A 27835-nucleotide genomic window follows, 5' to 3' on the forward strand; every position below is an offset into this window, starting at 1 on the left:
GAGAGGAGTTTTTGAGACTTGGTATTTACGGCGAGAGACGAGGAGGACCAATGAAACTTGTTCCAACCTTTAAATAGCTTAGTAGATTGCATCATCACTACTACTAATGAAAGTGTTTATTGTTTTTTGCATTGTTGAGGGTATTTACAAAAACAGAACAAAACATTGCATCAAAGAAACAAACAACTCTGTTTTTTCAACAAGTCTTCTACTTCATTCCATTACCGGGAATTGGCTAGAGACCAATTAGCTTCACTTCCTCTTCTTGGAATGCTATTGATCTTTGAACAAGCATCAACTTTAAAGTTAGCTCCACATATAACTCCTTCACTATCAATCCTCGGCATCGCCTTCATCTTGTTTTTCGGATGCTCAAAACTCATCAAACCAGTCTCACTATGAAACATACAACCTGAAACAACGTTACACAAACCAATCACCTCCAAATCATATACACATTTTGTTTTGCTCATTGTACTCAAAACTGAATCTGTTTATTAACTAACCGGTTGGAAAAGGCGCGAACGATTTCGCACAACTTTTCTTAATGATCTTGAGATCATCAGACATAACAACAGATCCATCTGCAGCTATTCCCCAATACAAACTCTCTTCTCCATCAGATCCCTGAAAAAACATTGTTAAGAATAAAAATCTCAAATTTTATAAAAATGTCAGATTTTTAGTTAAAGTTTCTGTTTTTATACCAGAGCTGCAAAAACAGAGGAGGTTTGAGTATCATAGACGACAAAAGCAAAACTTCCGTCAAGACCTCTAAGAACTTGATCAGCTGGATAAGGACCACGATCACGAAGTGTTCGATAAGCTTCGATAACAAACATAGCTTCGTTTGAAGTTTTTCCAGATAAACCGTATTGTTTGTTCAAATTACAGAGATTGTTCAATGCTCCAAGAAACACACAGTAGATTCCATCGATTCCACTAAACACTCTGAAACAATTACATAACAAGAATAAAGATTTGATTTTTTTCCGGTAAGAAACAAGATTATGGATTGTGTTAGTGAAATGTGTTTAAACCTTTGATGATGAGAGTTTTGTGAACGGACGAAAGCAAGAACAGCGGAGTCACCGAAGTTCATTGAGAAAGCTGTGTCGGGGTGGTGAGAAAGGAAGTCAGAGAGAGTTTCTCCCGGAAGTTTTGGGTTTTCGCCGGTGAAATTAGACGCCGGACTGTTTAGTTCTTCCGGTGGATGAACAAACGTCTTTTGAAAAATAGCCAACATTTTTTTCTCTTATTTTTTTTAATCTTTTTTTTTGTGTTTTGGATAATATGAGAAATGTGATTATGTTTTTTGATGAAGAACAAACAACAAGTGGGGGTCTTTTATAGGTTTTTGTTTTGTGGAATTTTGATGTACACGAAAAGTGAGAAACATTGACGTGGAGATGACTCTGATTTGTTTTTTTTGGATAAAGTCTTGTCTCACAGATCTCAATGTGTTCTTATCCAAATTCTAGTAGTACTACTTATTGATAAATTAATTATGCCCTTTGTTTAATGGAATCAATTAGTATTTCTTTTATTTGAAGGCACATATCTTCACAATGATTTGTCCAAAAAAAAAAAAAAAAAAATCTTCACAATGATATGATCGAAAATGGTATATGCATTAGCTTGACACAGTAACATAAATGTCATACGAAAGAAACCAGTATATATGGTGAACATATGTATTGTTGTTAATAACCGATATCGGTTCGGTTTAAGAGAATGCGGCTCTAGGAAAGAGAACACTTTTCTTTCTTTTGTAATGTAAGACTTACAAACTAGATTTAGAGTACAGAGAGAAGATATTGTTCTTAAACCTGAACTGCTATATGTTTCTTAAGGCTGAGCAAAACCTCAGGAGTGGGCTTGTCATTCTCGTCACCGTTTCCTGGAGCGCCTATGTCACATCTACCCCATGTGTATACCTTACACATTAGAAAAAGAAAAGAGAAATTGTTATGAAACCAGAGAGATTTAAGGTTTAGGCTTGGAAACAAGTACATTCCAAGGTTCGAGAATTACATAACCGTTAGAGTCAATCGCAACAGCATGTTCATCACCAGCACAAACACGGAGTATATGAACACCTTTGGTTTTAAAAGCTATTGAGGGAACCGGAGATCGACGGTCGAGATGAAAAGCATAAAGATCGAGAAGGATCCAGAAGATCATGATATTTGTTAATATCTTAGTTTAGGATATTTACTATTATCTCTAAATATATTATTTACATTTATATTTATCTTAGATTAGGAAATCTCATCTCTATATAAGAGAATGTAATTTATACATTTAATCTTATGAGAGTCTAATTATAATTCTTCCACAACACTTTTGTGTCTTTACTCTCATCAATTTATCAAAAGCCTGAATAGCATGCGGTAGTTGTTCATCTCGAGTATCTCCATTACCAAGACAGAGGTCGAAACCATCGCCAAAAGAGTAAACCGATATGGCGATCCATCCTCCGTTACAGCCAAGACATAGTATGGTCCAGCCGAAATGTGTATAACCAGCCCAACCTTATTAAGTAATTCAACCATGCTGGGTACTTGTCTGTTCAAGGTATCACCATGACCAAGCTGCCCATGTATGTTTCCTCCAACAGTATACACATGCCCTTCCCTTGTCAGAAACACAGTGGAGATATTTCCAGTGGCTACCTAGTAACAACGTTCATATAACAATTTTTACGAATCTCCACAAAACATATAGATGGGCCACATAATACTAGTAGTTTGCATACATCAAGTTTAACATTCAGGAAAGAAAACATCTAAACTAGATGCAGTATCAGTTTCAACATTCATGTAAAACTTAAACTCAAAACTCCTATGGTCTACAAAGTCAGATATGAAATGCAGGCCCGGCCCACCCATAAAGCAGGCAAAGCATATGCTTTAGCCCACAAAATAAAACAAATTTTTTAGAACCACATTAGTAAAACAATTGTTTAGGCTAGTGGTTATGTATCTAGTTAATTAATGTTTGGTGCCTAGTTCGAATCCCAGCTTTTACAGTTTTTTTTTTTTTTCGTTTTTTTACAGACTTACAGTATTTTTTTCGTTTATAAAAAAAAATATCATTTAACTATGCTTTAGACCACAAAAATCCTAGGACCGGGCCTGATGAAATGATACCTGCTTACAAGGAGTCCTCTTCAAAGCCTCAACGAGCTTGGGCGTATATATTGGACTGTCTGTATCTACGTGACCACAACTGAAGAGAGCATTACACCCATATGTGAAAACCTGCGCCGATAGTTACCACATGACCTCTTGGGTGGCCTTCAAAGGTAGTTTCTAAAACCAAAAGAAGCAGAAGTAACCAACCTCCCCAGATTGCATTAAGAAAGCAACATTATAGCCACTGGCCGATACTTGACTCACTTGCGCAGAGAACGGTAAATCTATAGTGACTAATGTGGAGTTACGAAAAATGAAGCTAACGACACAATTTATTATAGGGCTGTAAACGGAGCGGATATCCGGTTTTTTTAGGATATCCGTATCCGTATTATCCGCCAATTTGGTATCCGTATCCGGATCCGGATATCCGGATATCCGTTAAAAATCCGGATATCCGCGGATATCCACGAATATCCGTAGACATGCAAAAAAAAAAAATCATTTTTTCATATAAAAATACCGTATTTTCGTATAAAAATACCGTATTTTCGTATAAAAATACCATATTTTTGTATAAAAATAAAAATACAAAATAACCGGATATCCGTTATCCGTTTTTAAAATTAACATTATCCGTATCCGGAATATCCGTTATTTTATTATCCGTATCCGTATCTGTTTTCCCGGATATTCGTTTTTTCGGATAAAAAACGGATACGGATACGGATATCCGCGGATACGGATATCCGCGGATACCGGATAATAATCTCAGGCCTAATTTATTAGGCCTAAGAAAATAAAATTTTAGTAACTTTTTCTAATTTCTTGAAAATAATTTGATTAATAAAAGTACTTTAATCAGATTAATTTTTGCAAACCAGTAGACAATTCATACTTTTTTTTTGATCAAACAGACAATTCATTCTTTATACATTTTCTATTTGGCTCTTATATAGAGTATAAACAATTACTAAAAAGACTATTTTCGTTTTATTGAAAAATGACAATTTGTATATTAAATAATACTTGAATATTAGAATAGTAGATTAGAATCCTAAAAAATTATGTGATGGTGAAAATTTTACAAAATTTGTACAATCATAATACCATTCTACCAAATAATGTGACCAAAGCTATACTACAAATAACCATCAATTTCGTTTATGTAAATATTTAAGAATTTAATTGGGCGTAAAATTAAAGATTATTGATACTCTAGTTTTTATTAGTAAAAACAAAGTAAAAAGATCTCCAAAAATAACATAACGAAATCAAAATGGTTAACAACATGTAGTATATATATGTATAATTGGAAAAAAATAAAACTTTTTTGATCATTAACTTAAAAATCAAGTTTCAAATGCGAGAGGAACACCAATCTTAGCAGCAGTGGTCTCAACACATTTGTTCCACATCCGTTTGCTCCTAGGAAGAATCTCAGAAGCAGCATCTTTTAGCTCATAAGTGGCGAATACAAAAGTCAATAATCCTTCGTGACAATCTCTTCCAATCTTCAAAAAGTTCACACAACAATTCTCCGACACGGGCTTGTCGTCGATCAATCCTTCCGTCATCTCAACCCCGCATTTCGAGCTCATTTTATCCGAACAATCTTGAAGAAATTTGATGCGTTGTGTCGTCATGTGGTCTAGGAGGTCGTGGTCATACTCGTAAGCTGCAGCGGGTTCGTATGCAAATGATTCAGGAGATATTGGACTGATCTCTTCGTCTTGAGCGAGACTTTGATAAACCATTGATGTGGCTATGAGAAACGTTATGAGAATTGCTTTCTCCATTTTCTTGTTCTTGTGACGAAGAAAAAAGCTTTGGTGAAGTAGGCTTTTAATGTTTTACTGATTAGTAACGACTAGCTTTTTATGTTTCTGGTCATTAAAGGGTTGTTTGAGTTTTTTGAAATGTCACATATGTTACTTGATTAATATTTAAGTCACATTTCAGTTTATAGTCTCTTACTAATAAGGGCTTGATTGGTTCTCCCGCTAGCACCCTCCTAGCGGTTGCTAGCGGTCGGTTGCGGTTGTTAGCGGTTGGAACCAATCATAGAAACTGCTCCGTCCCGCTTCGAACCGCTCGAAATCGCTGAATTTCAAAAGCTCTTTCCCGCAAGCGTTTGCGGTTGCGGGCGGTAGCGGTTGGATTAAAAAAGAAAAAAAAAAAAAAAGTCAAACATTTACTTATAATTATTATAATATATATTAATCCTATATATATCTTTCATCTTTGTATCACGTTCTCATCAGAAACCCTAATAATATTCTAAAACTCTATTCTCTCAATGTCTTCCACCCAAACTGATGAAAATCAATAACCAAATGTAAGTATCATATATCCTTTTATTCTTTCATCACCTCATGTGTAACTTGAATATTTTTCATGGCATCGTTTTTTTTATTTTCATTACGTATTGCTTTGCTTTTTGATTGAATATATGTTTCGATTTGTTTTCTCGAATAGAAACTCACTTTCTTTTTTATTGAATTCAACGTTATTTAAAGTTTTTCCCATTACTTAATGCAAATTTTTATGTTAAACCAGATGCAGAAAGTACTATCTTGTTACAAAATTTCTTTATTTTTGAATAATTATTTAGTACTTTATTTATGGTTTTAATTATTAAGCATGTTCAAATTTTTCTAATATTATCATAATAATATATTGGTGTTTTTTTTTTTTGTAATATTTTTTATTTATTTTGGTCATTCTTTTATTTAACTGTTATCGCACCCGCTGGTTTACCAGTCATAAAACTCCCGCAAACGCTCCCATTTTCAAACGCTAAACCAATCGTTCAAAACGCTTGATAACGCTTAAAGCCGCAACCGCCCGCTTCCGCAAACTCCCGCAACCGCAACCGCAACCGCTGCATTTAAACCAGTCAGGTTCTAAAAAATGTTAATTGAGGCCTCTTAAGCCATCCACATCAGCAATTTAACATCTTCTATTAAGCTGCCACGTCAGCCTACTTTTAACCTTAAATTCTAAATTGTTCCAAAGTGGCTACGTCGTCAACGTTTCAAGACACGCACAAAATTAGGGTATTCAGTTTTTTCAAAACGATTGAATGCACCCTCTTAATATATCCTTCTCTTAGTGATAACATCTCGGAAAGTTGAACCGGCTCAACTTCCCGGCACTTCCTCACATCCTCTTAAGTGCAATGATTCCATATATATAACACATCTCTCCACCTCTCTGTTATGGACATCGTTGTCCCACCAATAAAATCGAATCATATACAGAAGCAAGCGAAGTTGAAGAATGGAGACGAATTACACCGGATTCTAGAAGGCTAGATATCATGGAGGCCTCTAATTGTTCATATAAATATTTATTCTGACATGTTCTTAGCTGTGAAAAATTGGCTTCAGCGGTGTACGGCAACTGGTGGTAAGAAGGATCTTTTAAGTTTTATAAGTTAGCCTAGCATGAATAAAAAAATCTGTCTTTTTGTTCAACTAAAATTTGAGATTTTGCTTTTTGTCCACAGAGACAAAAGAGGAGAAGTTAAGGAACAAAAAGCATAGTCAAAACAAAACCATCAATTTTTTTTAACAGATTTGATTGGCTTATAGATTTTGCTTTTTGAGGTTTTGCTTTTTGTTTACAGAGACAAAAGAGGATAAGCATGTTTTAAATTGGCTTACAGATTTTGATCTTGATTGAGGAATCCATCAAAGTTTCCTAACATGAGGGTGATAAGCGATGAATCTAAAGGATGGCTTGTGTCGAAGGGTCTTTTTGTTCATCTTTATCTTCATTAATACAAAGTATTTAATGAAAATGTTAACTTTTTGAGTTTCTGTTCATGCTTGATTCATACTGATTCTTTAACTTTGTTTGACATGAACATGTTATTCTTTATTTAAAATCTTCTAAATGTCTCAAAACCATATCTTCATTTCTTTTCTTTTTTTGGATATCAAACCAAAATAAATTTTAACTATTTTCATGTTATTTCCCCTTACCTTGGTGAGTAGTATTGTATGATGTAGTCATCGACAGTTAATGTTACACTTGCTATTGTCTTGATCGTTCTTCGCATATGTTTTTGTGTTTGAACCAAGGTGAAAAGAATCAATGAAATCGTAAATGTTATAGCATGAATGAGCAGAGTAGTCTCTAAAGAGTGCATGCCAAAACGTGTCTGGCTCTCACTTACAAAGGTTTAAGATCTTTCGAAACACTTAGAAACACTTAGGTACTCTACTAAAACAGTTTTTCGTTAAGTCCAAATTTTTTAACACTATATACTTTTGGTACTCTGCTAAAAAACACATAGGAGCTGTGAGTGGCAGCCTCCTCTTCATCTTTTGAATGCCCGCCTCCCTCAACAGTTTGATTAGTCTTTTTTCAATGACGAATCTCAAGTTCACAAAATTCTAAGCAAATGTAATCGTGTAATCTCTGCTAAATAGGGTTATTCTTTATCTTGCTCTTTATGGATGTTCCTCTCCATAACTATAGTTTCTTTTTTTAATTATCTTGTGGTTAGGTTCTCTGGTTTCTTCCCTTGATGGAAGGCATAAATTTGCATAATAGAGATACATGAAAACTTTCATCAGTTTAATCATAATGGTGGGCAAACTCTTAATCGGAACTGTTGTTCAATCACTTAAATTTAACGTTTGGTTATGTATTATCTTGTGGCTTAAAGGCTAATCATGACATAGAGGGTCAAAGGTGACGTAATGGAAAGTTACATTTAACGGGGATATCCAATGGAAATGCTCTAACATGAGTTGAAAGACGAATCGTGATGGCATGCCTAAGCAAACTTATATATACTAAAGAAACTTAAAAAATAATTTAAAATCAAACTAACTAAAAAATAAAATGTATATCCGGTCCCCTAGTAAAAAGATAAAACCTCAAATTTGAGGTATTGAGATTGCTTTTGGAGATGCTCTGAATAATACAAAAATTATTTATAAAACTGAGAATAATTTCGACCAAAAATTTATAGTCCTAATCATAAAATGCACCAAAAAAAAATTTAGATGTTTTTTTGGTTATTTATTTCAGCCGAATGTTCCCCCAGATTAAAAAAAAAAAAACAAACCAAAATCGATTAGACAAATTTCGTTGGTAAACCGCTCGGTACAATAGTCATCCAAAAGTCGGATTCGCCGATCTAGAAGACGACGACGACGACCAAACACTCCGATCAACGGTCCTCCGATTCTCTCTCTCTCTCTCTCTCTCTCTCTCTCTCTCTCTGAAGAGTGACCGCTTTCGTCGTGACCTGAGAAATGTCGCAGCAAATCAGCGGTAATAATATCCCGCTGAGTGAAGTTTACTGGTCTCTTGTTAACAAAGCCGATAAGAAATTCTCCAAGATCAGAGACTTGCCCTTCTATGAACGCTCCAGGTACGCTTCCGATTCCGCTGATATAACCGGTGAATTTCGATTTTGTCAATTTTTCCTGGAGACTATCAATTTTGTTTAGGCTGAAGGAAAACGTACATAGAAATGTTGATTTGAGAGTTGCTAGATATTGATTTTGGTAGGAAACTATAATCGGATTAAGAATGAATCCGATTGTTGGTTCATGGAATTGTTAATTCTGTTTATAGGTATGAAAACTATTTCTTCAAGGTATTCAAAGTATACACACAGTTATGGAAGTTTCAGCAAGAGAATCGGCAGAAGCTTGTTGAAGCTGGACTTAAGAGATGGGAGATTGGAGAGATCGCATCTCGAATTGCACAGCTTTACTATGGACATTATATGCGGACAAGTGATGCCGGTTACTTATCCGAGTCTTATGTATTCTACGAAGCAATACTCACTAGAGAGTACTTCAAATAAGGATTGTTTCAGGATATTAATATTGCAAACAAACAGCTACGGTTTCTTGCAAGGTTTCTTATGGTGTGTTTGGTCCTTGGCCGCCGTGAGATGGTGCATCAACTTGTTGATCAGTTTAAACGGTTGATAGATGAATGCAAGAGGACATTCCAGGTTTTTTTCTGATAACCTATTCTCTCCATCTTGACTACTTTCTTTCCCCGAGCCTTAGACTGTTTGTTGGTGTTACTATTTTAATGGAGAATGATAACAATTAGGTTGCCTTACAAGAGATCTTGTCTCTATCAATTTTTTTTCTGGTATGAGATGACTAATTTTTATTTCCTTAGGTGTTACATAAACAACTTTTCATGTTTTCAGGAAACCGATTTTAAAGAATGGAAGGTTGTGGCGCAGGACATAGTTAGATTTCTGAAATCTGACACTGCATTTATGAACACTAGACCTCTAAGATACAGTCTTGTTCTGGATCCTAATCTGGATGCTGGTACACCGCGTGCTAGTAGATCTTTAAGGTTGACGGATGCAATCTTGAGCAGCTATTATTATAACGAGGTAATGTTTCTACGTGTTCGTGTTTAGTATGAACGCCTGTTTAATATTCTTACCCTCTAAAATTTGCAATCATGCTGTATGATTTCCACCAGGTCAAGTATTCGGAGCTCACGCTCGATTCTTTTAGGATGCTTCAATGCTTAGAGTGGGAACCGAGTGGTTCACTATATCAATCAACTGGTGCTAAAATGGGTCTGAATGCTCCCGTTGGAGTTTCTCGTATTAACTCCCAGAGCATGAATGATCCTACTTTGCCACCTAACCCTCGCAAAGCTGTCCTTTATCGTCCATCCATAACACATTTTTTGGCTGTAAGTTGATTTTTGTTTTTTACTTGTCTAACTGGAATTATGGGCTCTATGGAACATCATTCTGTTAACCCTGTTTTTATTTGGTAGGTTTTGGCCACTATTTGTGAGGAGCTTCCTTCTCATGGCATTCTTTTATTATATCTGTCTGCTTCTGGTAATGTGTGTAGTTTTAGTCTGGTATTATGCTTGTTCTCTTTGGAATATTGAGTTCCTTCCTTTCTAACATTTCCATTTTCATTCAGGCAAGAATGGACAGATTTCATCATCTCCTTTGAGTGCTAGAAGTGCAACCAATGTTGAGGAGAATATCTTGAGAGACTTTGAATCTCACACAATCACACAAGAGAGAGACCCATCACTTCAAATTACCCCATCTGGTCAGTCTTTGAGGCAAATCAGTGAGGACGCAGTCAGTACCCCATGTGGTCTGTCTTTTGGCAGTCATGGGCTCACAGGTATCCACTCCATAATTCTTGAAACTTTTATGTAAACATCCATTAGGCGATATGCATGTAGAGAGGATCCATGTATATCTTCTAGAGGGCAGAAGGAGGATACTTGTAAGAGAAAAATCTTTGATAAAATTGGACCTTTGTGATAATTCCAATTAAATATGTTTCGTATCTGAAAGAAAACAACACCCGAAATTTCCAGACATTCATAAACAACTAATGGCAACATATAATTCTGTCATTCTAGTTTTATAATAGAAAGGAGAATAAAACTTGCACCCGCTACACGACGCGTAGATATGCACATTTTAGATTGGATCACTCAATTCTATCCGAAAACTATCCAAAATATTTTAATAGAAACTAGAATTTAGTCGTTTGGATCCAGTGCCGGTCCGGTAAAATCTGGGGCTAAATACGAAAAATTTTTTTGGGCTTTTTAAAAATTTAAAAACTGTTATTTTGATTTTTTTTTTTGCTAAAAATGAGACATTCATAATTTTTCTTAATTTTTAGACATTTTTTTGTTAATTATTAGAGTTTTCTACTAATTATGGAGTATTTTTTTTTGTTAATTATGGGGCCTTTTACTAATTTTGGAGATTATTTACTAATTTTGAGGCCTTAAAAAAAAAAAAAATTTCTCAATAAAATGGGCCTCAAAAATATGAGGCCCAACACAAATGTTTCATAAAAATTGGTAAAGGGCCGGGCCTGTTTGGATCACAATAATTTATCCAAACATAATTGTGTAGTGTATACTAGTCGAAATGATTTCGGTTCATATATGGATACTAAAGTAAGAATCGAATAAACGGGAACCGAATACCTAAATTCTCAGAGCTAGTGTATACGAATGGTACATGGACCGGAACTGAACCGAAAGAACTTATAGGAATATTAAGGTCAAAAGCGAAAGAATCGAATCGGAACCGAATAACCGAAACTACAGTGCTAGTGTATACGAATAAGATGCGTATAGGCGTATAGTCTCACAATCGGAGAAAAAAGATTTGGTGGAGGAGGCTTTTAGAAGGGGCTTGTGTTATAATGGGCCTATGGGCCAAAACATTGAAATCTGTTAGAAAATTTAAAGCCCATATTGAGAGGAGGTCACCGCAAACCAAAACCCTAGCAAACATTTCTTATTCTTCGTCCTCTGCTTTTTCTTCTTCCATCGTTTATCTGTCAAGGAAAACAAAAACTCAGAGATGGTGAAGAAGGAGAAGAAATCGAATGTGTCCGGGAAACCAAAGCATTCGCTCGATGCGAATCGTGCCGATGGCAAGAAGAAAACCACCGAAGGCCGTACCAAAGCCACCGTTAATCGGCTTAAGATGTACAACACTAGACCTAAAAGAAACAGCGGTGGTAAAATCCTTAGCAACGAGTACCAATCTAAGGAACTACCCAACTCACGAATCCAACCTGATCCACGATGGTTTGGTGAGTTTTCAGATTTTCGTGAGAATTATTTTATTCAATTGATTTCTGATTTTTGATGTATTTTGTTGTATAGGGAACACTCGTGTTGTGAATCAGAAAGAGCTTGAATACTTTAGAGAAGAGCTTCAATCTAAGATGTCTAATACTTTTAATGTGATTGTGAAGCCGAGGAAGTTGCCTATGTCTCTTTTAATTGATAACAAGAAGGTAAAGGTTTTAACTTTGTTGAATTCAGACATATCAAAGGTGTTGAAAGTTTCGATTTTTGATTGGTTTTGGTGATTCTTTTACTTTTAGTTAATTAATAATTTTTTTGTATCTATATATCAACTCAAATCTTCTTCTTATAGTTTTAATTTTACCTAAAAAACAGAGTAAGAAACAAAGAAAAGGCGACGACTCTTTGCTGTTATAGTTGACGACAGAGAATATAAAACGTGACTCTCTTTTTTTTATTGGTTTTGGTGATTCTTTTACTTGGTTTTGGTGATTCTTTGTTAAGCAATCGAGAGTTCATTTACTTGACATGGAGCCCTTTCAAGATGCTTTTGGAAGGAAGACTAAAAGGAAGAGACCCAAGCTCGTGGCTTCTGATTATGAAGCCTTGGTTAAGAAGGCAACTGAATCTCAGGGTAATTTGAGCTTCTTTGAGTTTGTTGTATTTGAAATGATGCATACATTATGTATTTATTGAAATATTTTTGGGGACTTTTGAAGATGCATTTGAGGAGAAGAATGGGGCAGGTCCTTCTGGAGAAGGAGGAGAAGAAGAAGATGGGTTTAGGGACCTTGTGAGGCATACTATGTTTGAGAAGGGACAAAGCAAACGAATTTGGGGTGAGCTTTACAAAGTCATAGACTCCTCTGATGTAATTGTCCAGGTATGTCTCGATTTAAGGACCGAGTTAGTGAAGGAGATGTATCTTAGTTATATTCTTGTTTTGACTTAGTTGTATTTGGTGTGACAGGTTATAGATGCTAGGGATCCACAAGGTACTAGGTGTCATCATTTAGAGAAAACTTTGAAAGAGCATCACAAGCATAAACACATGATTCTGTTGTTGAACAAGGTTAGTTGTTTTCATTTCTTGAGAACTCAGCTAGCTTAAGTTGACAGTTCCTGTTGTGAAAGTTACTTACTAGATATCTTAATGTGTCTTTTGTGTTTGTGCTTTAAAGTGTGATCTTGTACCGGCTTGGGCCACTAAAGGATGGTTGAGAGTATTATCAAAGGAATATCCAACTCTAGCATTCCATGCAAGTGTTAATAAGTCATTCGGAAAGGTACTTCATCGATTATACATCTCCTTAAGATCCTCTGATCTTTTGATTTCTGGTTTATACTTGTGAAGTCCTATTATCATCCTGTGTTATTTTCTTGATAAATGTTCACCAAATGATGGTTGATTTCAGGGGTCACTTCTCTCAGTTTTGAGGCAGTTTGCTCGTCTAAAAAGTGACAAGCAAGCCATATCTGTGGGATTTGTTGGGTATCCCAATGTTGGGAAATCATCAGTTATCAATACACTGCGTACTAAAAATGTAATAACTTCTTTGCTTATTTTATTGCGAACTTGCTTTATTGAATACCTAATGGCCAATTTACTTTAGCTCACATTTCTCCTTTCTCTGTCTCTTCCTCTAGGTTTGCAAGGTTGCACCAATTCCAGGGGAGACTAAGGTCTGGCAATACATCACACTCACTAAGAGGATTTTCCTGATTGATTGTCCTGGAGTTGTTTACCAGAGCCGTGATACTGAGACAGATATCGTCCTCAAGGGAGTGGTATGTGTCTTGTATTATTAGTCTTTTCTTTCAACGTGTTACACTTTAAAATGCCTGGGAAACGTTTGGTCCATCTTTGCTCAAAACTCCCAGGTTTACATGAAAAGTCGTCTTATTTAAACCCATGCCTCTTTTGGTCCCCACTCTGTTTGGTTCTTTGCAAGTAGTGAATTATCTTACAGATTCATATTTTTGGATATATAGGTAAGAGTTACTAACCTGGAAGATGCATCTGAGCACATTGGAGAAGTACTGAGGCGTGTCAAGAAGGAACACTTGCAGAGAGCGTATAAAATAAACGACTGGTAAGAGAAATTTCAAAATTTTCAATAATTTTTTAGTCATCCTACTTTGGCGACTAAGTGATAAATTCTGTTCTCGATATTTACAGGGAGGATGATCATGATTTTCTGCTTCAGTTATGCAAATCCTCTGGCAAACTGTTAAAGGTGTGTTTCGTAATTTTAATAGGCTGCGAATTATGTTCAATAAGTAAGAGAGATAGCTTAAAAGTTTCTCTGTTTTCGTGGCAATGAACTGGTATAAGAATAACTCAACTTGATAAACTTGTTCAGGGTGGAGAGCCTGATTTGATGACAGGAGCAAAGATGATACTCCATGACTGGCAAAGAGGTCGCATACCTTTCTTTGTCCCACCTCCTAAGCTAGATGCTGTGGCTTCAGAATCAGAAGCAACAGTGCCAGGCATAGATGAAGAAGCCATAGCTGATAACAGTCAGGCAGCTGCTGCATTGAAAGCCATTGCTGGAATCATGTCTACCCAACAACAGAAAGATGTTCCCGTCCAAAGAGATTTCTATGACGAGAAAGACCTCAAGGATGATAATAAGGCAAAGGAGTCAACCGAAACAGACGGGGAAAACGAAACTGATGCACAAGAAGATGAGGACGCGGTGTCGGAAGATGGAGTGGGAAGTGAGTCTGATGAGGACGAGGACGCAGTGTCAGAAAATGATGAGGAAAACGAGTCAGATTATGCTGAGTAATAATGTTACACCCTTCAAAATTTTGTGACAGTTGTTAACTTTTTTGTCTTAAAAGTGAGACGCTTATCTAAAACTATTGATCATTATGTGTCCGATAACCTTATCCATCTTAGTCATTATCCATGTTTAAAGAAGTAATAGTAATTATTATGAGGTAATAAAGGGGACGAACAACACTCAACAACATAGTGAAGCAAATATTTGACAAAGAAAGCAGCAAACATGAACGGACGAGCCAAGGCCAAGGGAAATCACATGCCATAAATAGAAATGATTTTCTTCAAAAAAAAAAAGTTACTACTATATTTCTTTTCAACATAAATAAAAGATTCAACCCACGACGGAGCAACCTTTATTAATTGATTAAAGAGACAAACAACACTCAACAACATATAGTAGTAGTGCATGATAAAGCTAAAGGTTTGACAAAGAAAATACCAAATATGAGTAAACGACGAGACAAACAACACTCAACAACATAGTAGTAGTGCATAAAGCAAATGTTTGACAAAGGAAACACCAAATATGAGTAAACGGACGAGGCAAAGGAAATCACTTATACCGCTCGACGAGTTTCTCTAACTTCCTAGAATCCCCTCCCACGAATGTAGTCATTAGGCCTCCGCCTTTGACGACAATTGTGGTCGGGATAGCACGTACCATGTAACGTATTGCGATGCTTGCTTCTTTGCTAATGTCAACTGTGTAGAACTTGAACTGATCTTTGTAGTCTATGTCCAACTTGAACAATGTGGGGAGCATCAAATGACATAGATCGCACCAATCGGCTGTGAACAAAACCATTACTGGGACTTTGGATTGGATTCAGAGATACTTTGTACTACATACATAAATGAACCACCAAATTACAGAAGAAAATAAAAAGAAGGAAATTTATATTAAAAACCATTTAAAATAAGGGTCTTGTGGAAACATAAATTTAAAACAATAATTAACTTAGATTTTTTTTTTTTGATTATATTAAAACTACCCTTAAGCTTACCAGAAGAGACCAAGCCATTGTTAGATGGTAGTGATGATGATACGTAAGTTTTGATCAAGGGATCTGAATCTGATGACATTCCAACACTAAACCATAAACATATCAAGCATGTCACCGTTAGTACCAACTGGTTCGAACCCCTAATTTGCTCCATCGATATACTTTCTGATCTCTCACTTTCTCTCAACCCGTTTCAAGTGTTGAAAATAAAACCCTCTACTCTGATTTTATAACGTCGATGATTTACATTAACAATCATGATCACCACTAATGACCTCTCACACAATAGTTTAATCCACTGTACGTTTATTATTTCAAGACATTATTCAATTCTTCGAAGCTTCCTTTCAAATAATTTAAATATTAAAATCACCATATCTCTTACTCATTATCATCCTTAGCTGTCCTTTGTCTTCGTTTTTTCCATCTAACACAACAAAATACTAAACACGAGTTTTCATGTAAACAATTCTATTTGGTGTTTTTTCAAAGAAATAAATTAAAAAAAATATGGAGAATACATACGTGTATTCCAAAGTGGATCCCAAATCTCTAACACAATGACACAGTTCATTCAAGGTATACACCTATCATCATGTTTTCCTAAATATGTGTTGACTATCGGGAAGAAGAGGTATACTCTATGGTTGCGAATGGTGAGTGGAATTTAGGGTGGGTCAACTGTAGTGTGGATGAACGGTGGTTTTGTCACCATTCATCTAATAAAAGATAGGTCAATTAAATAATAAAAAAAAAAGAAAACTCATACTTACTGTATAAGCGGGCCAGATTTTGTGAAGAAAGAAGATTGAAATGCCTTGAACAGTAAAACTATATGTGGTGGAGTGTTTGCGGTACTTTTATTTTTTTATTAATAAAAAAATGAAATGATAATCAGCAACAAAAAAAAACGTGATATACCAACCTTTTTTTCCAGATGAAGATTTTACTGAAATAATGGGACATACTGAAAATAGCAACACAGACGGTGCAACTGATCAAGATGATATGGAAGCAGCAGAGGTAGAAGATGGAGATGTAATGGCAAACATCAGAGAATATATTGCAAATAAACTATGGCAAGATAAAAATACTGGATAGTAGAAATTTCAGTAATTTTCATGTGTTATTTTATATTTATTTCATGTATAATATTTTATGTATAATATATACAATACATAATTATATTTATCTTTTAATAAATTAAAGTTCGATATAATTGCATCTGTCCTGAAAATATATACATAATATTCTTATAATTAATGAAGCAATCATTTTTAATTTTTAGTACAAAATTGCATATTTGATATATATTAAAATAATTTTCAGTTTTTAAAAGATAATTATTTTTATTAATATTCTTTAATCTATTTTTATTTTATTTAAAATATTAACTTTCAATATTTCTATTATTATTATTAGCGTTCTTATGGTTAACTAATAATAACTAATCTCTAATCACCAAGAGCTCAAACCTCTCACACACGATGACACAACTCTAAAAAGATCTCTTTCTCCTAATTAAATGTCCTTAAATTCAATGATACTAGGTGATCACCCGTACTACGCCGCAGATTTTTTTCGATTTGTTGTTTTGTTTTATTTAATGTGATATCACTAATGTAATCAGTAATTACTCTTAGTTTCAACATAATTTTTCAATCATCTTTCTAAACAATGTATCACTTGAAACAATTTTTTCTAAACCAATTTTATAGATGGTCAATATTGGAGTTATAGAAACCTCAAAATTTTTATGATAGAGCTTTTCTTACGCGCTTCTCATCCTCAGTGATATATTAGATAGATATTATTAAAGAGAATAATCTACTTAAATCATTAGTTAATACTATTATCTACTCATATTTTTAGTTAATACTACAAAACATTAACGAAAAAAAAAAACGAGAAAACCAATAAAATAATTTTATTAAAAAAAACACATATAATCATAAAAAATAATGTTAGTATAAATCTGGACAATTAAATAACAAATGTACCATTAACCCTTGGAATGAAATCTGTAGAGCTTACATTTGAATTCAATTACATTTATACTAGTCCCTGGTTCGATCGATCACACAAGTCTCCGGAAAAAAGTAACGGAAAAAGTAAAAAATTTGAAAACACGATTTGGATTTTGTCTTTGTGGACTAGGATAGGTTTCTCTCGCGCATTAAAGATTCAATCTTTTCGACATCATCGGGTGTATCAACTCCATGAGCTTCATGATCCACCTTTATAACCTGTAAACAACCAACATAGAAACCTTAGTGCCTTAAGATCTAAGTTACTTCTTTCTATATTCTCTAAAGCCAAGACTCGATTCTTTGGGATGATATCTCGCCTGGCATGCATCTTTTTTTTCTTTTATGTGAAAGAAATTCTCATAATAGTGGGAAAGGATTCTGTTACCTTCATTTTGTAGCCATTCTCAAGGACTTTGAGCTGCTCTAGATCCTCTTCTTGCTGCAATGGCGTTGGTTGAAGCTCCGAATATACTTTCAGAAACTTTGAATCAAAGCTCTGTGAAGAGAAATTAACAAACAAATATAACCAAGATTAGGTGATAAAAGAAAACCGAATTACATATAGAATAAGAGAAACCGGCTGACCTGAATTCCAAGATGAAGCATGTACGGAAAATCTGGATTGACTTTACCACTCCTAAACCACAAACAACATTAATAATCAAGATTGCAAAACAAGATCAATTGGAGCTAATGAGGAAGAATAAGATCATTCATTTAACCAATACACATAAGAAAGACATGAAAAAAAAGAACGAACTTGTTATAAGGAATCAAACCCCTCGAGAAATAGATAGCATAGCCACGATTGTCCACCACACATTTAACTCGGTTAGGATCAAGCCCGTCTTCTGGTTTCAATGATGTCACCGCTGTGCTAAACACTGCATCGGGTGTTACCTTAAAACCACAAACATAGGAACACTATTCAACAGAATTCGAAGGAGTTCAAGTAGTAAGATATCTAGCTAAGCATTTTACGAGACCTGAAGTGCTTTGACTACACCATCTATAATCTCAGGCTCAATGAGTGGTTCATCTCCTTGAATGTTAACAACCACATCATACTTCTTGTCCAGCTTCTCTAGCGCTTCGTTGCACCGCTCAGTGCCTAAACATCACCCAAATGATATAGAGCTTAAGCCAGGGAATCCATATTCCACAAAATAAAAAATCAAAACATTGAAGAAAACAGTTATATAGACCATTTCTGCAAGACTCTGAAGTCATGATGACATCGGCACCAAAACCACGACAGCACTCCGCAATCCTTTCATCATCCGTAGCTACAACTGATAAATCAAAAAACACAACAAAAAAATCAGACATCTTGTAATCTTAACAATCACAAGTTTACAAAAGAACTCAAAACCAAGGAAACTTCATAGCAGAGATCTTATAGATGTGTAAAGTAGAGATTTTTCATATTTAAAGATTCTGAGACAACATTACCAATATGATCAAGCGTAGTAGCTAATTTCGACCTCTCCCAAGTTCTCTGTTCAATAACGAATCAACAAAAATGAGAAAGACAAAAACTGAAACAAGATACATACATAGTTACAAATATATACAAGATACCAGAAGGCACGAAAAATTCAAACTTTATCTAAAACCAGATTGAGAGATAATGAAAGTCGAAAACTTTCTAACGAAAATAAACTTGAATTTGTGATCTGATTACTTAAAGGCATGAAATTTCCAGTGAATTTGCCTAACTAAGCCAGATCCAACACAACGATACTAAGATTCATACAGAGAATAAACAGAGATATTGAAAAACCTATGGAGAAACCTGGATCATGGGTTTGCCGAGGATTTGCACGAGAGGCTTACCCTCGAATCGAGAGGAAGCGTAACGTGCGGGGATGATTCCGACGACCCGGCTCCGGAATTTTCTGGATCGACCCAGATACGCACTTGCGCCAATTGCCGCAGCAATCGCTGCTCCGGCCAAGATCCCGTGTACAATCCATGTTTTCTGAGAAGAAGAAGAAGACGATGATGAAGAACACACCGACATCACTTTGCTCCGGTGAGTGAGAGAGTGAGTGAGACAGAGAGAAAGAGAGAGAAATATTGTTCTGTTGAAAAAGCGGTGGCCGAGCCAGCGAGGAAAAGACCGTTCTCTGATCCGGTTTAGTTAGACTTCATGACCAAATTCAATTTATTACAAAGGTCAATTTGCTAAATAACCTAATTATGGAATCTAATTGGATAAATAACTTTTGGGTAAATAATAATTTGTTAAAAGAAAAAAGTGAAAATATTTCAGATACATTATAGTGAATATATACAAAGTAACCATGAATTCAAAAAAAATATACAAACTAACCATGAGCTACAATCAGAGCCGGCGCTGACATTTGATAGGCCACAAGCTGGTAAAAAAAATTTTGGCCGGTTTTGTGAAAAAAACAAGGAAAAAAAATTAATAATGCATTATTGCCCTGGTAAAAACAAGAAAAAACAAGGAAAGTTAGGAGAAGAGCCCTATACGTAGACCACAAGACTAAAGCCGATTTTGGAAATTTGGGGACGAAATCTTTATATAAAATAAGCGGCCGCAAGCATGGGCTTCATTAGCCTGTCCCAAGAGCCGGCTCTGGCTACAGGAACTTGTATGTAACATGTCGGAATGCATGTGTAATTACGTAAGTGTCATTTGTAACACGTTTTTTTTTCTCGAATTGCATGTGATAACATAATATATCTATTTTATCATGTTGTTTTCTCGTTGCACGTTATTTATAAAGAGCACATGATATTTCTTGAAAAAAACATTCTAGTTAGTTTAATATATTTCTTTATCATGTTATTTTGTAGTAATACATGTTGTTTTTATGATCACATGTGATTTCTTTTAAAAAAAAATTATTATTTTGTAATAATACACGTTTTTATTAAAGATCACATGTAATTTTTTAAAAAAAAGATTCTATTCAAGTTCAATTTTTCCATGCCAATGTTTTTTCTTAAAAAATCACTATATTTTTTCAAATATCATGTTTTTCAGTACAATATAACATGTGAATTTTTATGTTACATGCTATTTTGCAAAATCTTACGAAATTGTTTTGCATACTGTTGAACTTGCAACAAACGAATGATGGTTTGGTTATTTCACTTCTTTTGACAACGTGAGACCATGCTATTTTGCAACAAAAAGTTTTCTCTCTGCTATTTACTTAATTTGTGTGTCTAATTTGGCTATTCAGTAATATTACCCTACATTATAATATATATAAAAAACATATGTATCATCGTTTTATTTTTATTTTTTTTGGTCACCATATGTATCATCATTATTAAAAAAATGACAAAATTTTCAAATCACCAAAGAAAGTTTGAGCAAATTCACATAAGATAATTTATATTTAAAAAAAAAAAACATTTAGTTTTTGCAAATGACAGATCAAATGGAGTGGAACTCATTTGGTGCTATTATCTTTCTAACTATTTAGGATAATTTTGAGAAAAAAAAATCAGAAAACTTTAGATATGAATTTGAAACCAAACCCTAAACTTAGAATACACAAAAATCCTTCCTCACTGCCTTATCCTAAACAACAAGTTTTCATGACTAAAAATATAAAGCTGTTTGGGTTGTCACCTGATAGTCAACATTTTGAACAAAACCTCAGAACCTGTTTCTTGTAAGAATCAACATGAGCTCAGAAGAAGATGTGTTTAGTCTCATCAGCGTTCTTGGTCTCGCCGTTTTCATCGGTCTCTGCATCTTGCTCGTTGTTCTTATTGCAACCTCAGCTCTCATTCTTGTAATCTACGCCATCGTCGACTGCATTCTCCGACCATTCTTAGGAACATGTCTCGACCTAGATCTCGAAATCGGAGTACAAAGAGGCCAACAACGTGCTAGAATCGTGACTTACCATGCAATCATCCCGACCGGTCTACGATTACCAGATTTCGAGAGAGAAGGAAAAAAGCGTGGGCTGAAACAAAGCGCGATCGAAACCCTACTCCCGAAGTTGCTTGTTGGACAAGGCAACCATGAGGACGACAAAGAGAGGTCACTAGAATCAAGAGAATGCGCGATTTGTCTCAGTGGTTATGTCATAAATGAAGAATGCAGAGTATTTCCGGTTTGCAGACATATCTATCATGCGCTTTGTATTGACACTTGGCTAAAGAATCATCTCACATGTCCTACTTGTCGTAAAGACTTACCAGATTCATGACAAATCCCTAGCTTCGTTGCGTAAGCTGTACATAGATACACTGTCTCTTCTTCAAGAGATATAAGGAACGAGTGTCAGGACTTTTTTATCACCATACGGACAAATCATGGGTGTTCTTTACAACCAAGAAAGATGCTATATATATCATGGTGCTTGAGTTAGAGATGTTTGTATGATTTGCGATGTAACAGATACACAACCAATGATTTTCGAATAATTTATTAGAATTTTTATTATCAAAAAGATGATAGCCAAACAAGAAAATCTATTTCGATTGAAGACGAAAACTGTCAAGGAAAATAACAGTTAATTTGATAATCTATTACCATGTAAGTAGGCCTGGGCAGCTGAAAAACGCAGCGTCCAATATTTGCTAGAATTTCTTTGATGCTATACCAAATGTCAAAAAAGCAACAATTGTGATATAGAAAGCGATCCCACAAAGAAAACCTGAGAAAAAAAACAAAAACAAAATAATTTGACTTAAAATTGAATAATAATCAATCACACTATTCAGAGAATTAAACACTACAAATAATTTCTTTCCTTCCAATTCAAGATAATAAAAAACAGGAAACAATGTTGGGTTTGGCCGTTTGGCTCACCTCTATGATTTGCTTCTCTTATTGCTCCTAAGTCGACGAATTCATCAACCACTGTCTTCATAAAGCTAGCTACATTGGTCCTAAACGTCTTGGAGCCGCTCTGTCTAGTTTTTGCAGGGTCTTTGACTCCATCTTTAACCATTGATCCAACAGAAGCTCCATTTTTATAAGCATTGCACGCTTTCACTATGTCGTGAGACCGGACAAAGAAATGGCTACGAACAAACTCTTCAAAATGCTGCACACATTCATCACAACAACAGTTCTAACTTCTAACTCCAAATTTCATGAAAAAAGCAATCCATCTTGGGCAAAAAGGTTTCATCTTTTTTTCTCGAAACGAATGAAATTTTTGACTAATTACTTATTTACCTCGGGTGGTTTTCTCATGCTGTAAACCATAGTCTTTAACGACAATAGAAATACGTTCTCACTGTAAGCTTTGGAAAAAGACTCGCCTGATGGAGTCCCTATGGATTGCTCGTAGCCAGGTTCGTTAAAATATGGTTTTTCATTCAAGATTAGTGCTTGGATTGAGACAAGAAGCTGCAACATTGTGGACTCCTTGGGGAGCCATTTCTCCCTCGTTTTACCGGTCCAGGTACGGATAAGACTCAAGCATACTTTACCACATTTGTATAAATTCGGGTTGATTCTAAGCCCGCCCGAATGGTAATGAACTTTCTGTCAACAACTAAATGAACTTCCAGATTGATTAAGGGTTCCAAGTAAAAGAAAAAAAAAAACAGAACACATATTGTTTCCGAGGACATACTGGTGGCACTGAAGGATAGGTATCTGGGAACTGAATTTCGAAAAAGAAGAGACCGTCATGGTCAGTGCCGGTCCGAGCATTTGTGAGGCCCTACACGAAAAATAAAATGAGGCCCAATATATTTATAAGTTTTAGGGCTAAAATTTTTTTTTTGACCTATTTTTAGTAAATTATACAAAATAATGATATTTTGAATATTATTACATTCAAATTTAATTGTTTGGGCCCTATTTTATTTATTTTTTTCGAAAAAGACTTTAGTTTCTACCAAATATTTTCATTTTATAGGCCTTTTTACCAAAAAAAAAAAAAAAAAACCTTAAAAAAAAAAAAATTGTGGTTCCCCAAGCCACCGCTTGGGTGGCCTGTCCTGCGGGCTGGCCCTGGTCATGGTAAGGAGTTCCCTCGGCTCCAATAATTACAGCTCTCAAAAGATCCATTCTTGATTCACAAGCTCTGACAAATATTGTCTCTGTTTGCCAAAAAAAATCAAAAGGGGATATACATATTTCTATATCTTAGATATGTATAATTTCCATATCTCTTCGTTTCTTTTCAGCATCAAACACCATTAACGGTTGATGGTGTAACCTAGGGGTATCAAAATGGGTCAAACCATTTGTTATTTTTAAAACCGTCAATTATAAACTACTTTACTCAACCGGGGAAAAAATTGTAATTCTACTCCATGTTATATCAAAAGTAGTTTAAGAAAAAATAAAGGCTAAAATTTTGTCTTCTACGGCTTTATATATTCTTTTTTTTTTTTTCTCTTTTGATAATTCCTTTATATATTCTTTCAATATGATTCATACACTTCACATTAGTATCAAAACTCCATGCATCGATGAAAAACCTAATTTTGTTTTTTTATCTTTTCCTCGCTGACGAGGATCAAACACCATCAACTTTTCTTGCTTCATGGACACTACAAGATCGCATTTTGTGTAATTTTAGCAAAAGAAATCAGTTTGGTTGTTCTTTTGCAGGTGACAGACGTGAGACGTGTTGATATCACAAGCACATAGAGGTTCTTGGTGATTGTACGACATTAGTTATAGAAACTTCGGTTAGGAATGTCCTTGGTAAAAACCGGTTTACCGCATTAGGCTCGACAGAATTGGATGAGGATTCACATGATTTAGACAGCGACTCGTGGACTGATGGATCTAGCCAGAGATTATTGCATGAAAGATCGGTTAAACCATCCATTAAGGCTATGGAGATGCGCATCCTCCAAAGCTCACGGACGTGGAAACCGAGGTGGATGGACATTGCTAACTTTGTAAATCAGAACAGAAAAATGTGAACCCCCAATTATAAAAACCATTTGTCCTTTTAAAACCGAATCTCAATTATAAAACCACTTTTCTAAACCAGAAAAAAAAAAAATTGCAATTCATATATCAAAAATAGTAAAAAGAAAAAGGCAAAAAAATTTGTCTTCTACTCCATGTTAGATCCCTAGTCCACCGACAAGTCTTCTTTCTCGAGTCTTCAACTTGATACTACTGAAAAACGCAGCGTCCAATATTTGCTAGAAATTCTTTGATGCTATAACAAATAGCCAAAAAACAGCAATTGTCACAAAAATGATAAAATCCTAAGTTAAAACTCAGAAAAAATAATCCTAATTAAACACTACAAATTTAAATAAGAAAAATACATACGAGACTGAGAAAGTCATAAAAATTTTATGAAGTAAAACTGTACATACGAGAATTACTTGTCTCCCTCTCTAATTCAGGATATGAAAAGCATGAAACATTTGGTGGATTTGGCTCACCTCGATGATCTGCTTCTCTTACGGTTTGTTTTATTGCTCTGATTCTCTGTGTTAGCACTGCTCTCAGGTGGTTTTGGTTTTTCTGCAAGCTCCTTGACTCCTAGTTTGACAAATTCATCAACAACTGTCTGCATAAAGCTAGCTACATCGGTCTTAAACTTCTTGGAGCCGCTCTGGCTAGCTTGTTCAAGGTCTTGGACTCCGCCTTTAACCATCGATCCAAGCGGAGCTCCAGCTTTATAAGCATTGCACGCTTTCACAATGTCGTGAGACCGGACGAAGAAATGGTTTTGAACATACTCCTCAAAATGCTGCACATTCATCACAACAATGGTTTTAACCCAATTCAGCTTTTTTCTCAAAACAAATGCAGATACAGCGATTGACAGTCTTTAAAGAGCTGCATTCATCACTATTTTAACCTAAAGTATCAAAAAATAAAACCGGAAGAGTTGGAAACCACGTTTCAGCCTATTCAGGAAACGTATGAGAATTTGACAAATTATTTACCTGGGGTGGTTTTCTCATGCTGTAAACCATAGTCTTTAACGACAATAGGAATACGTTCTCACTGTAAACTTTAGAATGGGACTCGCCTGATGCAGTCCCCACGCTCTGTACGTAGCCAGGTTCGTTAAAGTATGGTTTTTCATTCAAGATGAGTGCTTGAATTGAGACAAGAAGCTGTAACATTGTCGACTCCTTTGGGAGCCATTTCTCCCTCGCGCTACCGGCCCAGGTACCGAGAAGACTCAAGCATACTTTACCACAATTGTATAGATTCGGGTTGATTCTAAGCCCACCGGAATGGTAATGAACTTTCTGTCAACAACAAATTGAACTTCCGGAGTCATTAAGGTTTCGAAGAAAAAAAACAGAACAGATACGAAGTTGTTCCTGAGGACATACTGGTGGTACTGAAGGATAGGTATCTGGGAACTGAATATCGAAGAAGAAAAGACCATCATGGTAAGGAGTTCCCTCGGCTCCAATAATTACAGCTCTCAAAAGATCCATTCTTGATTCACAGGCTCTGACAGATATTGCCTCTGTTTGCAAAAATAGTTAAATTTACAAGAACAAATAGGCAAAAAAATGATGCAAGCTTCAATCTGCATAGTGTATACACCAACCTGGCAAATCATTCTCAAGAATCTTCCAATCTGCTTGCACCTTTTTCACCCAATTCTTGGAGTGCTGATAAGATAAAAGAGAAGCGGCGGGTAACATTACAGTTGTTGACATGAAAGAAAGATTAAGGGAACAACCACAGAGATAATAAATGTATCATCACCTGCTTTGAAGATTTACCCTTAGATGCATAGTGATGATCTGAGAAATCCTCAACAGTGTCAAATCTTTTAAAATCCCTCAGAAACTCTTCCTTAATTTTCCTGACATTGGAAGAATCCTGAACTGAAGAAATAGGCCCAGCCGCTATAGGGCGAGAAGAACTAGCAGAAGCATCAAATCTAAAAGGGTTTGGAGTAGGATTCGGGACCATCAATACATCAGGAGTCTGAGGTTGAACCACAGAAAACGATACAGAAGAATAGATAGGCTGATTCTGTTGAGGCAAAGAATAATCCCATAATTGAGGAACATGAGTAGTTGCCAGAGATGAGGTTCCATACTCTTTCATCGATTGACTTCTCAAACTGCTTCTACTTGATTTCGCTGTTCCCTTACTGCTCGAATTTAAACCCCAAGGTACTGTCGTCACCTCTGCACCGGCTGGGACATTCTTAGGATCTAGAACGTCTTGAAACATTGTGTAGTCATCAACATCAATTGGTTGATTAGAAAATTGACTAAAAGGGTTATTCTTATGACCATAATAGTCTTGGACCGTCTCTAAGTTAATCGGCGAAGATCCAGGATGATGAGATTGAACGTTGTTGTAAGAAAAGGAGTCAACTTGTATTGCCTTCCCTTTGTTCTTCTTATCAACAACATTGTTACCACCATTAAGACCACCAACATTCCGGAATTCATAATTTTCCACATCAATCACTTCAGGAACAGCCTACAAAGCAACAAACTTTACCATAAACAAACACAAAATTTACATGTAACCAGACAAAGCAACAAAATTTACGATTGATAACAAACTAAAAACAGAGAAAACAAGTGAAATTTCACAAACATTGACAAGAGACGAACCAAACACAAAATCTAAATGCAAGCTTTTGAATTTCACATAACCTAAAGCTGATCACTTTCAAACTTATGAAACTGTAAGAAGAACACAATCAATACGATTAGTCAAGAAGAACAAAACCCATCAATCAAACGGCAAACAGAAACAGATGAAGCATAGTACACGAGAAGAAACAAAGAAACAAGATAAACCAAAACCCACATAAACCCTAAATCAAAAACCAAACCCTAAACACCCAAATGATCATCACGCATCAACTAGCGAACAAAATTCCAGCTTTTTCCAGGTGAATCAGTAAAATTCTGCACAGAAATATAAAAATCAAACCTTTCTGGGTTTACGAGTTCTAGAGCCCGAAGCGATCAGAGGAGGAGGAGGGATCTCCACCACGTCAGGCTCCATTGACGAAATTCCCAAAGTTTGATTCTTTATTTTGTGAAAACAAATAAAAACCAAAACAGTGAGTGATTAAAGAAAAAGAGAAAGATTTTGGCCTCGGGATTATAGCAAGATTTTGTCTCTTCACAATTCGCGCCGGAGTTATATATAACACACCCAAACAGTGAAGATTTTACTCTATCATCGACTCTTTTTAAACAAGCCACTCCATAATTCTCATTCTCAATAATCTCTTTATTTTATTAATTTTTAATCATATTTTTTTTCCAAATTTTGGGTCAATCAAAAGGTCTCCGCCGATTATCCTTAATTTCATGACGTGTCAGAATCGACGGTTCTGATGGGTG

The 27835-nt window shown here is 35.4% G+C and overlaps 8 protein-coding genes across 9 annotated transcripts; 3 read left to right on the top strand and 5 right to left on the bottom strand.

Annotated features, from left to right (window-relative positions):
* Positions 1–74: 74 nt before the first annotated feature.
* LOC9330474 (stem-specific protein TSJT1) lies at positions 75–1322 on the bottom strand. The gene is made up of 4 exons (XM_002894367.2): positions 1041–1322; positions 708–951; positions 507–627; positions 75–412 (listed from the first exon to the last, which is right to left on the bottom strand). The coding sequence occupies exons 1-4, from the start codon at positions 1244–1246 to the stop codon at positions 222–224; spliced, it is 762 nt and encodes a 253-aa protein (XP_002894413.1). The 5' UTR covers positions 1247–1322; the 3' UTR covers positions 75–221.
* Positions 1323–4388: 3066 nt separating this feature from the next.
* On the bottom strand, positions 4389–5093 carry LOC9330476. The gene has a single exon (XM_002894369.2). The coding sequence runs from the start codon at positions 4934–4936 to the stop codon at positions 4490–4492; it is 447 nt and encodes a 148-aa protein (XP_002894415.1). The 5' UTR covers positions 4937–5093; the 3' UTR covers positions 4389–4489.
* Positions 5094–8193: 3100 nt separating this feature from the next.
* LOC9330477 (protein SCAI) lies at positions 8194–10459 on the top strand. Its single transcript, XM_021014900.1, is given in 6 exon segments — positions 8194–8529; positions 8736–9123; positions 9331–9525; positions 9618–9836; positions 9924–9990; positions 10079–10459. Coding segments are annotated over 6 exon segments (1236 nt in total). The 5' UTR covers positions 8194–8410; the 3' UTR covers positions 10327–10459.
* A 979-nt stretch (positions 10460–11438) lies between these two features.
* On the top strand, positions 11439–14661 carry LOC9327785 (nuclear/nucleolar GTPase 2). Its single transcript, XM_002891677.2, has 11 exons — positions 11439–11734; positions 11808–11941; positions 12237–12366; positions 12452–12615; positions 12703–12804; positions 12914–13018; positions 13148–13276; positions 13380–13520; positions 13725–13825; positions 13912–13969; positions 14096–14661. Exons 1-11 carry the CDS (start codon positions 11500–11502, stop codon positions 14525–14527), a joined length of 1731 nt encoding a protein of 576 aa, XP_002891723.1. The 5' UTR covers positions 11439–11499; the 3' UTR covers positions 14528–14661.
* Positions 14662–17506: 2845 nt separating this feature from the next.
* On the bottom strand, positions 17507–19742 carry LOC9330478 (3-deoxy-manno-octulosonate cytidylyltransferase, mitochondrial). Of its 2 annotated transcripts, none has more exons than XM_002894371.2 (8): positions 19356–19742; positions 19013–19058; positions 18766–18852; positions 18547–18671; positions 18321–18460; positions 18146–18197; positions 17946–18056; positions 17507–17776 (listed from the first exon to the last, which is right to left on the bottom strand). In XM_002894371.2, exons 1-8 carry the CDS (start codon positions 19581–19583, stop codon positions 17684–17686), a joined length of 882 nt encoding a protein of 293 aa, XP_002894417.1. In that variant the 5' UTR covers positions 19584–19742; the 3' UTR covers positions 17507–17683. The 2 variants fall into 2 exon arrangements, with proteins under 2 accessions (XP_002894417.1, XP_020870274.1); XM_021014615.1 differs by having other exon boundaries at positions 19397–19463.
* A 1257-nt stretch (positions 19743–20999) lies between these two features.
* Positions 21000–21781, top strand: LOC9330479 (putative RING-H2 finger protein ATL19). Its single transcript, XM_002891678.2, has one exon. It carries the CDS (start codon positions 21229–21231, stop codon positions 21760–21762), a length of 534 nt encoding a protein of 177 aa, XP_002891724.1. The 5' UTR covers positions 21000–21228; the 3' UTR covers positions 21763–21781.
* A 476-nt stretch (positions 21782–22257) lies between these two features.
* On the bottom strand, positions 22258–24417 carry LOC9327787 (putative ubiquitin-conjugating enzyme E2 39). The gene is made up of 5 exons (XM_021010558.1): positions 24279–24417; positions 23537–23659; positions 23143–23204; positions 22767–23051; positions 22258–22605 (listed from the first exon to the last, which is right to left on the bottom strand). Exons 1-5 carry the CDS (start codon positions 24415–24417, stop codon positions 22291–22293), a joined length of 924 nt encoding a protein of 307 aa, XP_020866217.1. The 3' UTR covers positions 22258–22290.
* A 13-nt stretch (positions 24418–24430) lies between these two features.
* LOC9330481 (probable ubiquitin-conjugating enzyme E2 26) lies at positions 24431–27804 on the bottom strand. The gene is made up of 7 exons (XM_002894374.2): positions 27417–27804; positions 26223–26954; positions 26062–26125; positions 25838–25977; positions 25439–25750; positions 24929–25239; positions 24431–24696 (listed from the first exon to the last, which is right to left on the bottom strand). The coding sequence occupies exons 1-7, from the start codon at positions 27489–27491 to the stop codon at positions 24651–24653; spliced, it is 1680 nt and encodes a 559-aa protein (XP_002894420.2). The 5' UTR covers positions 27492–27804; the 3' UTR covers positions 24431–24650.
* Between the last annotated feature and the right edge of the window lie 31 nt (positions 27805–27835).

Source organism: Arabidopsis lyrata, assembly GCF_000004255.2.
Source record: "Arabidopsis lyrata subsp. lyrata unplaced genomic scaffold ARALYscaffold_1, whole genome shotgun sequence".
NCBI lineage: Eukaryota > Viridiplantae > Streptophyta > Magnoliopsida > Brassicales > Brassicaceae > Arabidopsis > Arabidopsis lyrata.

What these genes read in the sequence shown, in the direction of transcription:
- LOC9330474 (XM_002894367.2), bottom strand. Translation starts at nt 1,246, where the DNA reads ATGTTGGCTATTTTTCAAAAGACGTTTGTTCATCCACCGGAAGAACTA. An exon ending in CAAAACTCTCATCATCAAAG is followed by an intron (nt 952 to 1,040) that starts GTTTAAACACAT and finishes TAATTGTTTCAG; the next exon opens with AGTGTTTAGTGGAATCGATG. An exon ending in GTTCGCGCCTTTTCCAACCG is followed by an intron (nt 413 to 506) that starts GTTAGTTAATAA and finishes ACGTTGTTTCAG; the next exon opens with GTTGTATGTTTCATAGTGAG.
- LOC9330476 (XM_002894369.2), bottom strand. Translation starts at nt 4,936, where the DNA reads ATGGAGAAAGCAATTCTCATAACGTTTCTCATAGCCACATCAATGGTT.
- LOC9327785 (XM_002891677.2), top strand. Translation starts at nt 11,500, where the DNA reads ATGGTGAAGAAGGAGAAGAAATCGAATGTGTCCGGGAAACCAAAGCAT. An exon ending in ACCTGATCCACGATGGTTTG is followed by an intron (nt 11,735 to 11,807) that starts GTGAGTTTTCAG and finishes TTTGTTGTATAG; the next exon opens with GGAACACTCGTGTTGTGAAT. An exon ending in ATACACTGCGTACTAAAAAT is followed by an intron (nt 13,277 to 13,379) that starts GTAATAACTTCT and finishes CTCTTCCTCTAG; the next exon opens with GTTTGCAAGGTTGCACCAAT.
- LOC9330478 (XM_002894371.2), bottom strand. Translation starts at nt 19,583, where the DNA reads ATGTCGGTGTGTTCTTCATCATCGTCTTCTTCTTCTTCTCAGAAAACA. An exon ending in TGCTTCATCTTGGAATTCAG is followed by an intron (nt 18,057 to 18,145) that starts GTCAGCCGGTTT and finishes TTCTCTTCACAG; the next exon opens with AGCTTTGATTCAAAGTTTCT. An exon ending in AGAATGGCTACAAAATGAAG is followed by an intron (nt 17,777 to 17,945) that starts GTAACAGAATCC and finishes GGTTGTTTACAG; the next exon opens with GTTATAAAGGTGGATCATGA.
- LOC9330479 (XM_002891678.2), top strand. Translation starts at nt 21,229, where the DNA reads ATGAGCTCAGAAGAAGATGTGTTTAGTCTCATCAGCGTTCTTGGTCTC.
- LOC9327787 (XM_021010558.1), bottom strand. Translation starts at nt 24,417, where the DNA reads ATGTCCATCCACCTCGGTTTCCACGTCCGTGAGCTTTGGAGGATGCGC. An exon ending in CCTATCCTTCAGTGCCACCA is followed by an intron (nt 23,052 to 23,142) that starts GTATGTCCTCGG and finishes AGTTGTTGACAG; the next exon opens with AAAGTTCATTACCATTCGGG. An exon ending in TATTGTCGTTAAAGACTATG is followed by an intron (nt 22,606 to 22,766) that starts GTTTACAGCATG and finishes GAATGTGTGCAG; the next exon opens with CATTTTGAAGAGTTTGTTCG.
- LOC9330481 (XM_002894374.2), bottom strand. Translation starts at nt 27,491, where the DNA reads ATGGAGCCTGACGTGGTGGAGATCCCTCCTCCTCCTCTGATCGCTTCG. An exon ending in GAACTCGTAAACCCAGAAAG is followed by an intron (nt 26,955 to 27,416) that starts GTTTGATTTTTA and finishes GTTGCTTTGTAG; the next exon opens with GCTGTTCCTGAAGTGATTGA. An exon ending in AGGGTAAATCTTCAAAGCAG is followed by an intron (nt 26,126 to 26,222) that starts GTGATGATACAT and finishes TTATCTTATCAG; the next exon opens with CACTCCAAGAATTGGGTGAA.